The sequence below is a fragment of the Conger conger genome, chromosome 10 (assembly GCF_963514075.1).
Source record: "Conger conger chromosome 10, fConCon1.1, whole genome shotgun sequence".
Lineage (NCBI taxonomy): Eukaryota > Metazoa > Chordata > Actinopteri > Anguilliformes > Congridae > Conger > Conger conger.
In genome coordinates, this window is record NC_083769.1 from 13,023,100 (window position 1) to 13,040,190 (window position 17,091).

The 17,091-nt window shown below is 41.5% G+C and overlaps 1 protein-coding gene across 1 annotated transcript; it reads left to right on the forward strand.

Moving 5' to 3' along the window:
- Positions 1–371: 371 nt before the first annotated feature.
- On the forward strand, positions 372–14,026 carry hnf4a (hepatocyte nuclear factor 4, alpha). The gene is made up of 10 exons (XM_061257794.1): positions 372–879; positions 4,737–4,911; positions 5,365–5,459; positions 6,365–6,471; positions 7,187–7,342; positions 8,976–9,063; positions 9,466–9,618; positions 10,762–10,998; positions 11,928–12,050; positions 13,183–14,026. The coding sequence occupies exons 1-10, from the start codon at positions 765–767 to the stop codon at positions 13,323–13,325; spliced, it is 1,392 nt and encodes a 463-aa protein (XP_061113778.1). The 5' UTR covers positions 372–764; the 3' UTR covers positions 13,326–14,026.
- Positions 14,027–17,091: the final 3,065 nt, after the last annotated feature.

Below are 17,091 nucleotides of genomic sequence, written 5' to 3' on the forward strand. Positions count from 1 at the left end.
GACCATATCTGCGTGTGTGTGTGTGTGTGTATGTGTGTGTGTGTGACAGTAGAGAGAGTGCCCGTATCTGTGTGTGTGTGTGTGTGTGTGACAGGAGAAAGAGTGACGTATCTGTGTGTGTGTGTGTGTGAGACAGTAGAGAGAGTGACCATATCTGTCTGTGTGTGCGTGCGTGCGTGCGTGTGTGTGTCTGAAAGCCCTGAATCACTGTTCCCGGCCCCAATACACATTAACTGAGACTCAACCCTTCTCTTCACAATGACTGTCCTGTCAATCACTCTGTAGCTCCACCCACTTACAGAGGGGGGTGGTCCCTGCCAGGTGCTTGGGCAGGGGGTAGTGTGTGTGCACTTGTTTGTGTGTGTCTGTACTGTATGTGTATGTGTGTGTGTGTGCTTTTATGTGTATGTGTGTATGCATGTGTGTGTGCATGTGTCTGTGCATATGTATGAGTGTGTGTATGTAAGGATCTATCTATGCGCGTATGAGCGTGTTCATGTGCATATGTGTGTGTGCGTACATGCATGCGTGTTTATGTGTGTGCATGTGTGTGTTTGTGCATGCATGTGTGTGCGTGTGCGCATGTGTGTGTGTGTGCATGTGTGTGTGTGCATACGTGCGTGTGTGTAGGTGTCTGTGTATGTGTATGTGTGTGCGTGTGTGTGTGTGTGTGTGTGTGTGCATGGGGAGAGAGAGCACAGTAGGGGTGGGGCAGACTCAGACTGCCAGCCCGGTCGGTTCTTCTGAGCGTCAGAGCTGTGAGAATGCGCTTGTCCAAAGCCCTGTCTGACATGGAGATGGCGGATTACAGCGAGGCACTGGACCCGGCGTATACCACGCTGGAGTTCGAGAACATGCAGGTCCTCGGCATGACCACAGGTGAGCTGTGAACTTTGAGACCTGCCCCTGTGAGTCTGGGGCTGAGAGGCCAGTGTGTGGGAGACATGGGCCGCTCTGGTGTAACCCCCGCTAACACTATTGCCTTAGTGTCATTAGCTTGAAACTGATGTCGGAATTCATTTTGGAAGACCGCACAGGATGTGAATTCACGCTTTTTTTGTCACATTATTTGAAACGTTATTGAATATTTTTAAAACGCAAAGGCTAAAGAAGTTTACATCTTCTTCAGAGTAGCCAAGAGTACCTCAGTGCTCTTCTTGTCATGGAAAAAACAGAAATGTTTGGGGTTTTGGGACAGGTCAATAAAACTGTGTTGTGAAATTTGCTGTTTAGTCAGTGATGTCCTTTGGTTTTTGTCCATGTAGGGAAACATATTATTATACTTCTGATTCATGTAGAATTCTACAAATATGCTGATTATTATTATGCCAAATCTGAACTAGAAGTATTTTTCCTTATATTTTTGTCACACATTACTTGAGATGACCGATTTGAAACTCGCTCTTGTCGTGGTCAGTCTTCTGTCTGATGCTCTCAGGGCTAATCAGCCCCCAATCTCCCGATCAGATTTAATTTGTCTTTTTCTTAAAAGACTCACCACTTGTCTTTCACTCTGAAAACCTTTTACAAGATGGAGAAAAACCTTGATGAGCGGTCTCTGAACCTTCCATTAAGCGCAACAGTAAGATTATGTATTGCGTTATTCAAGCTTAAGATATTTCCATTAGATAGCCGAGATCATGTTTGTTCCACCTTTAACCAAATAACTTCATTTAGGTCCATAGTAACATGGATGTCATCATAGACATTGAATAATGAATAATATGGAATAATGTGCCTTTATGTACTTGATGGAACATTCCTTGGGTCTGCAAAGTGTCATCTATCTGAGTGTGCCAATGGGGAGAAATATGGGGAGAAATATACAACAGGGATAGTGGGGGTATGATTTATCTTTTGCTTTTGCTTTGGGTCACTCTTTCAAGGAATAGGGTTTTACCTTGAGTGGCAATCTGGGCATGTAGATCTTAAGAAAAAAATAATCTGAATCAAACATTATTGATTTCAGCAAGTTTGCTTAAGAGCCTTAACCCTTGTGTAGTCTTAACATTCTGTATACTCCCCTTTTCCTATGGGTAACAAATGACCCGCCTACACCCGTAAAATAAAGCAGCTTAATTGAATTTTAAACCCAAAATCTATTTTTAAGAAACAACATGTCACTCGTCAAAAACTTTGCCATCAAATTTCAAGTTGAAGAAAGATCATTTAGGGGGTTTTCTCTGCTGTTAAACATAGTGACGGGTAATTTTTGACCCTTAAGACAACACAAGGGTTAAGAAAGGTTGCTACATTGCCCAGCATTGCAAATAAAGTCTGTTTGCGCTATATTGCGTGCAGTGCTAGTGCATCTTGGAGAAATTAGCTCTTTTTTTTCCAAGAGTGCTTATTTGATTCAGTTGTGAGGTGTTGCTGAGCTATAGCTCCTGCACCTTTCCTCCATATGCACTTCTCCAGCTGACTATCTGATCCTGTCCCATCCATCCATGTCACGATTGATAAGTCAAGATTGATTGATTTTCAAAATACTATATGCTATATTTAGGAGTATTTGACAGTATTTTATTACCATCTTTTTATTGTATTTAGATTTAATTTAAGTTTTCAGGTGTGGATAGCTCAGCTTTTGGAGATTGTGGATGGTGTATTTTCATCACTTTACTAAACAAAGCAAAGAGTGCTTCTGTCTGCAGCCATTAATAGTGGAAGCACAATAAGCATGTAGATAGTGTTGAATATTTTTCTACTGGACACACTGTATTAATATGTCAAATTGGTATCAATATGTCAAAATATGGTTAAGATAGCAAAAATATGAATTTCCTAAAAAGTTCTAATAGCATATTTACAGTATGTAATATATAATATATAGCTCTCAACTGCCATGATCTGTGGCATTAGGTGAAAAAAATGCATTGTGGGAAGACAGCAGATGCTTTCGGTAGGATTCTCGTGTTAGCTGTAGTTTTCCCCTCAACAACACCCTGGTGGCAGACAGTAAAAGAGTAAAACAAGTCAAAAGGTTCATCTCGCGTTGTAATGTTGCGCTTGCAATTTTGCCAATCAATCGGGGAAAATAAAATGTAAAAATAGCAAAGCTTTGTATACTGAAATGACAGCTTTGGCTCCCAGGTGATTTGGTTTTCTCTCATTGTCTCTCATACAGGAGACCAGGGTTCAAGCCTCACCTGTTTCACAAAATTACAGGGTTCCATATCAGCTGCAAATTATAGCTATGCAGCTTTTCATTGCCTTTTCATCACATAACATTTTCATAGTTACAACCTGGGATGGCCAGTCTCATGGGAAGTACCAACACATTCGCCCCCATGGGGTTTTTTCCCCAATTGCACTTGACATCGGTCGCAGTCGATAGGCCACTGATTACACAAATGTATCCTATTTGTTATATCTAGTTTATAAATTAGAATCACGTCAGTTAAGACAGATTTTTTAAATTGCACGAGTCGGGATGATAAATACCACTGCTGGTGGTATTATGATGGTCCACTTGCTAAAATTTAATCACTATGAAAGAGAAAGCATTATGGGAGGCTGAACATGCAGAACATGACTTTTTAAGAACTGAAACCTATCGTATTCAGTATATTGCTATGTATTTAAACCATGAAAAACTTACATACATATTTAAACATTACATAGTTTGCTTATATTTAGCTCTGTTTAATAGGGAGCAGTACACCATAAGTATCATTCCAGATACATTCACTTTATCTCCCTATACATTGTATGTTACACTATAACAAATTCTGTTTTTCAATTTAGTCCAGGGGGTTTGGAGAAAGGCAATCTTAAAGGTACAATAGGTAAGATATTTGTATTAAAACATTGTTACAAAACCATTATAAATCCCTTCCTATCATTGAAAAAGGCTCACTGACATGTTGACTCACCCACTGCCTGTGTTTATAGGTTGGGTTTCAGTTACAGTTGACGGGCCGTCACTCTGTACCAAACCATTGTACAGCTGCACAATAATTCAAGCTCATTGGTTGAAAATCATTGGTTCTATCTGTCACAGCCAATGGTGTGGAGTATTGTTCGATTGTTCGTGTGTAGCTGCCCAAATTGCACTCTAGACAAGTGATAACTAAAACTCTGTATACTATTGCGTATTATCCAAGCCAAGACTACATATCTAGTTATAAAACAATACCAGTTTGTTATCGGTAGCAACAAGCAAATTAGCCATAGTTCGCTATAGTTAGAATTTACAAATATCCACCTTGCTATTGCCTGCTATTCACATTCCTAAACCTTATCCACCTGGAACTAAGTTCTTTGCTGTTGTGACGTCATGGTGATTTCATCTATAGTTGGTTAGCTAAAGTGAAAACTAAAGGCATTTCATAAAGTCACAGGTTAGGCAAACATTTGTCAAGCGTTTTTCACTGTCAGCTTTACAAAACATGAGAACGCAGAACTGTATGATAATGCTTTATATTATGTGTTATATTCATAGACTGTGGGAAGGATTAACAGTGTTGTGGTTTGAGGGTGTTTGTTGTTGCAATTCCTTTCTTAACCGTTAGGAGTCCAAACTTACCTATTGTACCTTTAACTGAAATAGGTCTATTGAAGCAACTTTCAGTTTAGAGGTTACAACCGAGTCTGCTTCTGCAGTAACATCAAGCAAAACACGGCCGTCTGCCCTGTTATGGGCAAAACTGCATTGTGCGGTTGTAAACGCGATGGGTGAAGCTTCCTCGCGGCAGAGGCACAGATCTCAAGCGTGCTTCTGGTTGCCGTTTCAGACTCCTCGCCGGCTGAGAGCGCCAGCATGAACGCCGCAAACCACCTGGGGGCAGGAAGTCTGTGCGCCATCTGTGGTGACCGAGCCACGGGGAAACACTATGGAGCATCCAGCTGTGACGGCTGCAAGGGCTTCTTCCGCCGTAGCGTTCGCAAAAACCACATGTACTCCTGCAGGTACAGCTCCTAAAACCACATGTACTCCTGCAGCTCCTAAAACCACACGTACTCCTGCTGGTCCTAAAACCACATGCACTCCTGCTGGTCCTAAAACCACATGTACTCCTGCAGCTCCTAAAACCACATGTACTCCTGCTGGTCCTAAAACCACATGCACTTCTGCTGGTCCTAAAACCACATGCACTCCTGCAGCTCCTAAAACCACATGCACTCCTGCAGCTCCTAAAGCCACATGTACTCCTGCAGATACAGCTCCTAAAACCACATGCACTCCTGCAGCTCCTAAAACCACATGCACTCCTGCAGCTCCTAAAACCACATGTACTCCTGCAGATACAGCTCCTAAAACCACATGCACTCCTGCAGCTCCTAAAAGCACATACACTGTCCAGCTGTCAATTGTTAATAGTTTTGTCTCCTGGCCCAGAATCTCATTGTGTTTCCTGACAGGTTCAACAGACAGTGTGTCGTTGACAAAGACAAGCGGAATCAGTGTCGATATTGCAGACTGAAGAAGTGCTTTAGAGCAGGCATGAAAAAAGAAGGTAATTGTTCACATTGTCATATTCTCATAGTCATACTTATGTTCGTCTTTCTCCACATACACAGGAGGGTCAAAAAGTCAGAGACCACATTAAAAAAGGTAAAACAATGTTTTAGAACTTGTTGCTTCAAAGCTTTGCAAGAACTACTTGAAGGCCAAAGAAGAGGAAACAAGGAGTGCTGGACAATCCACAATCACCTGACCTCAACCCTATTGAACGTTTATGGGGACACTTGAAGACTGACAGAAGCCAAGCATTCAGTAACATCATAAGATGCTCTTTGGAACATTGTCAAATAATACTGGAATAACATGAATCATCAGGTTTTACCCAAATTTGTGGAGTCCATGCCAGCTTGAGTGCACATTGCCATTAAAGAAAATGGCGGACATACCAAATATGAATACATTTTGACGTTAATGTAATTTTTTCATAGATTCAACTTTTTCACTCAAATTGTTAGATTGATAATATAATTAGTAATGAATGATTGTATTAAATTAGAAAAGAATGCAAAATAGCAGCATTTTCACTCGTGGTCTCAAACCTTTGGACCCCACTTCACATAACAGGAAATCAAGCTCCTATTAACTTTTTTTTCTACATTTTTCAATGTTTTCTGACATTCTTATTGATTCATTGATATAATTTGAGCTTTTCTGGAGACAACACTGTACATGTTTGTAAATAAACTCTAAGGAAGCTGTTTCTGTTTATGTACAAATGGAAAACACACAGTTAGTAACAAGTGCTGTTAATTGCGACACCTTAGCACCTACTAGCATATTACCTGCTAACCGATAAGGCGAGTGCCACCTTAGCCTATGGTGAACACTGAATTTTCCTTGACACTGAGATTTTGGGCAGAGGATTAATGCTGGCATTCCTCCGCACGGTTCCTTTAGCCGTGCAGAACGAGAGGGACAGAATCAGCACCCGGAGGTCCAGCTACGAGGACAGCAGCTTACCCTCCATCAACGCGCTCATCCAGGCGGATGTGCTGTCCAGACAAGTACGTCTCCCTCCTCCTCCTCCACGAACCCCAGCTAGCGCCGGAAAGCTAACACTGCGCTACGTCCCAGGGCTACACCATTTATGTGACTATTTTAGGTTTCAGTGGGTGCAATGAATAAAATGTTTGTGATAGCAATGTACAAAAGTGGTTATGTTATTAACAAGCCTACTGAATCATTTCCTCGATCTTCTATTTTATCATTTTTTTTTATAAATGTTATATTTTGCCTTGTACAGAGATTGCCTTAGAACTCAACCTCAAACTTTGTATACGTTTCATTTTTAGTATTGTGAACCCACATATTTCATGTCACTTTTAATTCAGATGGTAAATGGAAAATTTCCCTGCATTCATATAGCGCTTCTATCCAAAAGTGCTTCACATTCGATGCCTCTCATTCACCCATTCACACACACACTCACACACCAACGGTGGAAGGCTGCCATGCAGGGTACCAATCAGCTCATTGGGAGCTATCAGGGTTAAGTGTCTTGCTCAAGGACACTTCGACACACCAAGGTGATTGAAGCTAATCTCTCCACAGATCACCTTGGTTTCTCAAGCATAACTAATAAGCCAGGGTATTACCAATGACTACTCAGTCATCATTGCCACTGCAGTGCGTACAACCACTGCTGTGGAGCTCCTCTCATAACCTCCTCTGACTCAGTGGTTGTGACCGGTTGCTGTTGGGGTGTCTCTGGTGTTTTAGATTTCCTCTCCGCACCCCGTCCTGAACGGTGACATCAGGGCGAAGAAAATGGCCACCATCACAGATGTGTGTGAGTCCATGAAGCAGCAGCTGCTGGTGCTGGTGGAATGGGCAAAATACATCCCTGCCTTCTGTGACCTTGCCCTGGATGACCAGGTGAGACAGGAAGTGGATCAGTCAGGAAGGAAGTGAGTTAGTCATGAAAGGGGCTTTAATTGTGAAGGTTCTCAGTGAAGATGCCAGTTGGTGTGAGGCTTTCACAGTAAACCATCTTTAATGTTCAAAGAAGGGCAACCAGATTGATTCCATGAATAACAGATAATTGTTATACATGGACTTAAGATGCTTAATCTCTTTAAGCTTAATAAAAGGAGACTTAGGGGTGATTTGATAGAGGCTTTTAAATACATTATAGGGATTATAACTACTGGTGATTCCCCAGGGGGAGTTTGGTTAGCAGAACGAGGGGGCAGAAATGGAAATTGGCAAAGGATGAAGTTGCTACCTGGTCCCTTGACGGTCCGATGGGCCCGAACCTTGTACAGTTAACGTGTTTTGATATTGCTGGTTAGATTGTAATGAGCTGGTTGGCAAAAATGACACCCTCTCGGGGTCGTCCAGAATCATTAACGTCTTGATAAATGGGCTGGTAACTGATTTGTGGGCTGCTGAGTTAATGTGGGAGCACATGGATCCAGTCTCACACCAGTCTGTCTCTGCGGGGCCCTTTGGGGGCTCTGCTGTAAGGCTCTAGAGGAGGTAACTGGGACATTCCCTTTACAGGACTGTGTGTGTTCCTCAGTGGAATGCTGATTTTATATAGCTCTCACAGTCTCTTTTAACATGCTAACACCGTTCTTCAGTGCTAGATTTCAGCTACAAAGAAAGAATCTCCAGACTCTGTTTCACTGTTTGTGCTAGAAACCTTCTCAGCTAATTTTGGACCACTCACTTATGGACCAGTTATCATCACCAAAATCTCCTCCCAATGTGCAGTTTTGGGACAGTGCTGCCAACTGTGTTCATTCAGCCACTCCTTTGCCCTCTTTGAATAAAATATTAATATTTATTATTATTATATTTTATCATGTATATGTTAATTATTCTATATTTATTTATTTTATTCATATTTTATTTTATATAATAGATAAGTCACCTATAATATTTCAAAAATCATAACATACAGTATATTCAAACACTTTATGGTGCAATATGTGGGTAAATATACATGCAGTATATGTTTTTCAAATGGAACATGGAAGGCAGTTGAGGTACAGAAATTGTTCTTTTGTTAGTTTGATGGTTTTCCTGGCTGAGGCCTGATAGGTGCTGTTTAAAAGAATAAGAAGAAAGAGAGCACTTGTGTATGGGATCATTGTGTTGATGTGGGATGAAGCACCGTCCTAAGCATTTGGAGGAATTTGACTGAACTTGGGCAGATAGGATGCTTCTGTACCATTTTAGAATCAATTCTGCTGCTGCTATCAGCAGTTACATTATCAATCAAGGCAATTGAGCCTGTACCTGTGGCAGCCATACCAAACTATAACACCCCCACCACCATGTTTTAAAGATGAGGGGGTATGCTTTGATTCTTGGGTGCAATTGTCGGACAGGTGCTAAAATGCTAGCATGGTTGTTTGTTGCTTTGAATAAAAGCATCTGCAAAATAAAGTGTAATGTAAAAATGTAATTGCTAAGAGCTGTGATTTGGGGACTTAGCGATGAGAAAGCACTGACGTTGGTGCTGGTGACTTGTAAGCACATACGTACATGCTGACTCTTACAGGTGGCTTTGCTGCGAGCACATGCAGGTGAACACCTTCTGCTGGGAGCTGCCAAAAGATCCATGCTGTACAAAGACCTGCTGCTGTTAGGTAAGAGTTCAACCTCCACCACACGGGTGGGCCAACCTTAGAGCCTGTGATTATGGGGATAGGTTCTAACATTAGGGCCTGTGTGTATGGGGATGGGTTCTAACCTTACAGCCTGTGTGTATGGGGATGGGTTCTAACCTTAGGGCCTGTGAGTATGGGGATGGGTTCTAACCTTACAGCCTGTGTGTATGGGGATGGGTTCTAACCTTAGGGCCTGTGTGTATGGGGATGGGTTCTAACCTTAGGGCCTGTGTTTATAAGGGCAAGTACTCTAATGCATTCTTCTTCCCATCAGATTGCTGTCCAATGAAATGCCATGTTGCTGACCTCAATTCATGTAATGGCAGCTCTCATTGGCTGGTGAACATCACAGGTGTGACCCTTTTCTCTTGTTTCCTGCAGGAAACGACCACATTATTCCCCGTAACTGCCCTGAGCTGGAGGTGGGCCGGGTGGCAGTGAGGCTCCTGGACGAGCTGGTCCTGCCCTTTCAGGACCTGCAGGTCGACGACAGTGAATACGCCTGCCTGAAAGCCATCGTCTTCTTTGACCCAGGTACCCACAGGTACCCCTGGCCCTGGGGCACATCCCAATCGCTTGTTTTTCTCCACTTTCTTCTTTCCTTGCTCCAGATCCTGAAATCGATCGAGGTCCGCCATCTTTGAGGACGTTCCAACCCGTTCGATGTTCCTATAAGTTGAAGTTATGCACTCCCAATCATTCATTTCAGCAAGAAAAAAAGTGTTTTTGTGGAAGCGTTTTTGTGGAAAGCCCAAAGTATAAATGATCGACCTGTGGATCCACCGCTCCCCATTTGCCTTGTCTGTAACTGACGTGGCTTCGAACTGATGTTTGAAGGAGCAAGGACATTCCATTTGCCTAATTCAGGTTTTCTCAATTTCCCTGTCTCTCACGATGGGTTGAGCTAGGAGTAGACAAATTAGAAAAAAAAAGATAAAAGTAAGGAAAATAAGGGATTGGAATGGGCCCCCGGTCACGGAGGGAAACTGTGAGGGATTTCCTTGGTTACTCCCCCTGCACCTGCTTTCTCAGGTCTCTAGATTTTAAAGAGTGGCTCTCTGCAGTTAATTTTCTCAGAGGCAACACCTTGGAAATCACATTTTACACTTCATACATTCACATGGGTGGATATCCGCGGATTATCCAGCAGCTTTTCTGAAATATGCGGCAGGTTCCACCCAGATTCTGAACCTGCAACAAGCGCAATCACATGACCTGTTCCCTAGCGACCACAGCAGTGCATTTTCTCTTTGTTACGGGACAGGGACATGCAGTGTGGTTATTTACTTTCCTCTGAAAGAACCACAGTAAACAAATTACATTTTACAATTAAGGTATTTTAGACAGTGAAAGTAATGAGCAGGCCGTAAGTAGCAGCTCAGAGTGACGAACACATTTCAGACTTTTCATTCCACTGCATCAAATATTCAAATGTTTTCCTTGTTTGATCAAATAAATCATGATAAACCATGCTTTTGATGTGTGGTATTACTAACATACTCTATCACCGTTTTTTATTATTTGTAATCATATTTCTGCCTTCTACACAACCTAGATATTATCGCATTGTTGTGAACATCATGGTTGAATCTTTTGGCTGTGGCTAAAACGCTAACACGCTAATATGCTAACACGCTAGCGCTAACAGAGAGCCTGCTCCGGCCCTGTTTTCTGCAGACGCCAAAGGCCTGAGTGACACGGGGAAGATCAAGCGCATGCGCTACCAGGTGCAGGTGAGCCTGGAGGACTACATCAACGACCGGCAGTACGACTCCCGCGGCCGCTTCGGCGAGCTGCTCCTCCTGCTGCCCACCCTGCAGAGCCTCACCTGGCAGATGATCGAGCAGATCCAGTTCATCAAGCTCTTCGGCATGGCCAAGATCGACAACCTGCTGCAGGAGATGCTCCTGGGAGGTCAGCTCTCCGACTGACCTTTCACCTTAGACACTCAGTAACACATTTATGGGATTGGGTTTATCTCTTAGGCAGACTTTAGGGCAACTGTTGTTTGAGTTATTGCCATAGTGTTCTTCGTCCTAGTTTAAACTACCCCAGTATACTTAAACTATATTAGTCATGGAAAAAGACAAACAAGATAAATTTGGCAAAAACAGCAAGGTTATGGCACTGAATTCCTTCCTAAAATTGTAGCAAACTCAGTAAAAGAGTAACAGAAGTTGAGCATTTGTGCTGGCGCTGTGAGAGTTTCTGCAGACTGCTGGTTGAGCTGTGCGGTGCAGTAGATCTAGACTAACTGGCGCTCAGTCAAATCGTGACAAAAGGTGATTTGGTGCTTCAAGTGATTTTTGTATGTCACGTTCTCGAAAATAAATTATATACTGCAAGCTCTGCTGTCTCTGGGCCACCGTCGATATCCTTCGGCTTCTTTCAGATGCAGATATCTATTTTGAGTAAGTTTTCACACATACTGTGTGCCTACAGAAATCTACTGTAACAACTCGCAGGCATGCTGTGCTATGAGGGGACCTGATCAGGCACTGTTTACTCTATTTACATAGGCTGCATTCATGCAGATACCAATAGGTTACAAATATATTTTGATCATCAGAAAATAGCACTCTGGAACAAACAAGGCCGTTTGTGTTCCCGTAGGTTCTGCTAACGAGACGCTTTGCGTTCCTGCAGGTCCTGCTAACGAGACGCTTTGCGTTCCTGCAGGCCTGCTAACGAGACGCTTTGTGTTCCTGCAGGTTCTGCTAACGAGACGCTTCGTGTTCCTGCAGGTTCTGCTAACGAGACGCTTCGTGTTCCTGCAGGTTCTGCTAACGAGACGCTTCGTGTTCCTGCAGGTTCTGCTAACGAGACGCTTTGTGTTCCTGCAGGTTCTGCTAATGAGACGCCCCACGCACCCCACTCTCTGCACCCACACTTGGTCCAGGAGCACCTGAGCAGTAATGTCATTGTGTCTAGTGGCATGACAGCTCCTGTCCACAACGGACATATCTGTGAGTACCATGACTGCAGACACTCAAAGTGTGTGTGCCTGTTTTTGTGTATGTGTGTCTGTATCTGTGTGTGTGTATGTGTGTGTGTATGTGTCTCTGTGTAAAACTCACTGGATGGCATAGATAGAAACCATGGGAGGACCCACACGCAGTAAGCAAGGACTACAGAAACTGCATTATATCAAACAATGAAGAACAATGAAATGCAAAAGATATACAAGGAAGGAAGCGTGTAGGTCCGACACTTATTTGAAATATTTATTTTCCTTTTGAAGTGCTTCTTATGAGAATCTTTACTGATATTTTTATTCGGAGTATGATTGTATACAATTGTACCACACCTTGATATACTCAGTGAGCACTTTATTAGGTACTTATTAGACTTATTTTTTTGACTGATTAAGTCTTCTGCTGCGTTAGCCTATCCAATTAGAGGTTTCATGCTAGTTGTGTGCTCTTCTGCATACCACTGTTTTAAAATGTTGTGATTTGTGTTACTATTGCCCTTTGACCAGTCTGGCCATTTTCCTCAACCTCTCTCATTAACATGGCATTTTTGCCCACAGAACTGCTGCTCACTGTGTGTTTTTTGTTTTGCACCATTCTCTGCAAGCTATAGAGACTATTGTGCATGAAAATCCCAGGAGATCGGCAGTTTCTGAGATACTCAAACCACCCTGTCTGGCAACAACAATCATTCCACGTTCAAAGTCACTTAGATCACATTTTTCCCCCATTCTGATGGTTGATGTGAACACTAACTAAAGCTCCTGACCCTTATCTGCTTGATTGTATACACTACACTACACTACACTGCTACCACACAATTGGCTGATTAGCTAATCACATGGATTATTTCCAAATAAAGTGCTCAGTCAATGTATATTAGCAATTAATGAGTGGGCCTTGAATTGTAATGTAGCTGTGGCCCCTTACCTTACCCGGTTTTTGCGGTTGAAGATGTTGGTGATTTGGATTTTGAATGTCTGCTCACTCCAGCCTCTTAAATGATCCTGATTTAAACAGAAACTTGGTAATGAGCTAAAGCCCCAGGTGATGAAGGATTGAGACAGGTGTCTTGTGATTGGCCAATCAGATGGGCATTGTGACAAAACTTCCTGTGTCTCCACAGCTGCTCCTGACACCCCGATCCCGTCGCCGCCAGCAACCGGCAGCTCTGAGCACTACAAGCTGTCCCAGGGCGTGATCGCCACGGTACCCAAACAGCCAATCGCCATCCTGCAGCCCACCATCACAAAGCAAGAGGCCATGTAATACCCTCCTGCCCCTTGCTAACTCAAAACAAATCTGCAGCAGAAACTATGTCTAATGTCCTATTCCAGCAACCCAATATACCCCCATGCCTCACACAACCACAACCCCATCAGAAAGTATATCTACATTTTTGGTCACAAAAGTATTTTTAGGACTTTCTCTGGGTGAATCTGGTGACTATGTAACTCATTGTTTCATTTCTGGTTACCACTCAGGAGAGCATGATATCAGACTGTAAATTCTACACAAGGTTGTCAATTTATATATCTGAGCTCATTTATGAGGAATGTGACACATTTCTTTTTTTCCATTGCCATATACGATATATTTTACTCACTGTTTTGAAGACTCACAGTCAAACTGTATCTTGCTTAATCGCTTTCAAAACTGAATAATGTTACAAGAGTCCCTGTTTCTGTTATCATACAGTGTATTAGGAATTTAAATCTCCATCAAGGATATGAAATCTTACTGAAAGAATATTATAGCGTTTTGTAGCCAGATGTTGCTAAAAGACACAGCATGCATTGCAAATGTTTTTTTTCAGTGCTGCTCTTCAGCTACAAAGATACAAATCTGTAGCCTTTTTTTAATGCACCCTGAACATTACTTTGTCCCAGAATTGTTTTTTAACACAGCCATTCTTTCATCTGTAAGTGTATTTACATTAATTTACACACCATTAAAATGTCAATATAAAATGGTTTCTAGTTGTAATTGTGTAATGCGTGTCGTACCAGGAGATATTTTGTGAAAGAAGGTTTTATAAATTTACGAATAATAGTATATTCTGCACTATATACTTGCAAGCAATCCTCGCATTTTAAAAACCAACAACAATTGAATCAGTGTATGTGTGCTCTCTCTGATTGTCTACAGACATTGCAATGTTGTAAAAAACAATATAATCGTTTCTGCAACTCATCTTCAACTAGCAAATGTTCAAAGAGTACAGCTTTAAAGTTCCTATCAGTAAATGTCTTTTGGTAATTCAAAAGACAATGTTTTTAAATATATATATATTATTGCCTGTAGGTTATGACTGTTGGATGGCCAGCAAAACGGCCTTACATGTTCAACACTGCCTTCACATAAAAATATGGATTGTTTGCGACTTTCAATGCAAAACTGAATAAATATTCAGGTTATATTTTTATTAAGAAATGGTGTTGTTTTTTATTTAAATGCAATTATGAAATGATATCACACAAAAGAACACAACACCAAAGGCCACTTTTCTATTTCAGACCACCAGCCATGTTTGTCCAAAGCAGTTTCAGCAAGTTCTGTTTGCTGAACAAATGCAGACATCCACTAGAGCGATAGACATTCATTTTCCTAGGAGCAAAGAGCAAAGTTTCCAACTGGGCTAGATCATCAGTTTGCAGGGGAATCTCCAGGTAGTCAAGGCTAAGCAGGTAAGGGAGATTTTATAAACCTAAAAGATTAGGTAAAAAAAAAGAGGCCTTCAGAACTGTTGCAACAACAGTGCACTTTCACCTATATATGGTTAAACCATGTCTTGTGTAGGGGTGTTTTGCAATTATTGCTATTGATTTAGTTTTGCATCAATTTTGTTTCCAAAACACAGATCCATGGTCAAAAATGTCAACACGTTTCCAGCCGGTCCGTTATAATATGTTCAAAGTATTGAATAGTATATCTATTTGCCATGGTTCTGGGAACTGATATCCACTGGTTTTTTTAACCAAATAAGTTTTTGCTTTAATATTAATTATTTGTGTGTGTTTTATATCAGTGTCTAATTGATCTTTAATAATTAATAACTGAAATTTCACTGTCACATGTTCATAGAATATGTGAGATATAGTATTCACAAATGCAATCACAGAAAGAAAAATAGGATTTAAATAGTTGAAAATTAAGGATACATTTTTTAAACCGTTATTGAGCTGCCTGCAACAGACTACGAATAATATAGCTTGATAAAGAAAAAGAGAAAAGATAACCATAACAAAAGATAAACATTTAGAGGCCTTTGTGGAATGACACAATCAATCAGTTTTACTGCAATGTGGGTGTGTGTCAGATTGATTTTAAAAAATGCCATATAACAAGGGTTATGCACAGTAAGATTGAGTCTAGGTGGCATTTGTTTTTTATTATGCCTGCAAAAATAAAGTTATGCACCGTAAGCAAAATCTGTGGTTTCATAAGCAGAAACACAGATTTTTAGTGCTGGGTCACAGAAAGTTTAATGTTACATGCCATTAATCAAATATTAAACCTAAATGTTTACAAAGCACAATGTGTCCTGTTTGCACTGACGATAAGCAGGACTGAGACTGGATAATACTTGAATGATAGATCACAGACAAGAGAATGTCAGTTCAAAACAAAAGTATCAGTCATCTACTGCATGAAAAACTGGTTTCATTTGAAATTTTCACACATAAACATGATCTATGCCCCATGCCTTCAGTATCGTGGATATTTTGAAAATATCTGTATCACATAGCACATCTTTATCACAATTGAACATCACTTTGGTTAATCTTGGTCTCATCAGTCCATAAAACTTTGTTCCAGAACTTTTGCGGCTCATCTCTGTACTTATTTGCAAATTGTAATCTTGCCTTCAGATTCTTACCTGTGGTTTGCATCTTGTGGTATAGCCTCTATACTGCTGCTCTCTAGCTCTTCTTCGAACAGTTCATTGAGATACCTCCACCCCTGCCCCATGGAAATAGTCTGATGTCATTCACTGATGTTAGGCAAAAGGCAGGAATACACCCTGGACAGGTCGCCAGTCCATCGCAGGGCACACACATCATTCACTCACACACTCATACCCACGGGCAATTTAGACTCTCCAATCAGCCTGACCTGCATGTCTTTGGACTGTGGGAGGAAACCGGAGTACCCGGAGGAAACCCACACAAACACAGGTAGAACATGCAAACTCCACACAGAGAGGCCCCGGCCGACGGGGATTCGAACCCAGGACCTCCTTGCTGTGAGGCGGCAGTGCTACCCACTGCACCATCCATTCCTGCCGCCGTGGTTTATCTTTTCTAACACAAATTTTAATGTCTTCACAGGCAAACCCCAAGGCTAAAACCAAGAGTAGACATTCAGAACTATTTATTGTTTAGCCAATCAATCTAACAGCAAACATCTGATCAACAAGAAACACCTGTCAGTCACATGCTCCAATACTTTTGCTAACCTAAATATTGGGTGGTCTGATACAAAAGATGATATGTTCTAAGTTGTTTAACAGATCTAGATAAAAATTCCAGGAAATAAAATCTGAAATTTGGATCTGTCATCTCATGTACATCTTTTAATCTCAAACTCAATTTTGTCTGTGTAAAAACAAAGGAATTGACCCTGCTTTTCAAAACCCTTTGGAGGGGACAGTATATAGCAATATAAAAATCAGTCAAAGACATAGGCCAAACAATAGGCTTTCCAAAATAAATTGTTTGAAACATCATTTTGCAGAAAGTGAGCACTGGTGTATGTTTGGAATCGTTGTCTTGCTGTGGGATGAAACACTATCGAATGAGTTTGGAGGCATTTAATTGAATTTGAGCAGATAAGGTGCTTCTGTAGACTTCAGAATGTATTCCGCAGCTGCTATCAGCAGTTATATTATCAATGAATTCAGGTGAGCCAGCACCTGTTGCAGTAATACATGCCCAAACTATAACAGCCGCACCACCAGGTTTCACAGATGAGGCAGGATGCTTTGGATCTTGGGCAGTTCCCTTTGTTTTGCATCTTGCAGTGTAGCCTCTGT

Coding starts and splice junctions, on each gene's coding strand:
- hnf4a (XM_061257794.1), top strand. CDS start 765: ATGCGCTTGTCCAAAGCCCTGTCTGACATGGAGATGGCGGATTACAGC. Junction 4,912..5,364: donor AACCACATGTACTCCTGCAG/GTACAGCTCCTA, acceptor GTTTCCTGACAG/GTTCAACAGACAGTGTGTCG. Junction 9,064..9,465: donor CAAAGACCTGCTGCTGTTAG/GTAAGAGTTCAA, acceptor TGTTTCCTGCAG/GAAACGACCACATTATTCCC.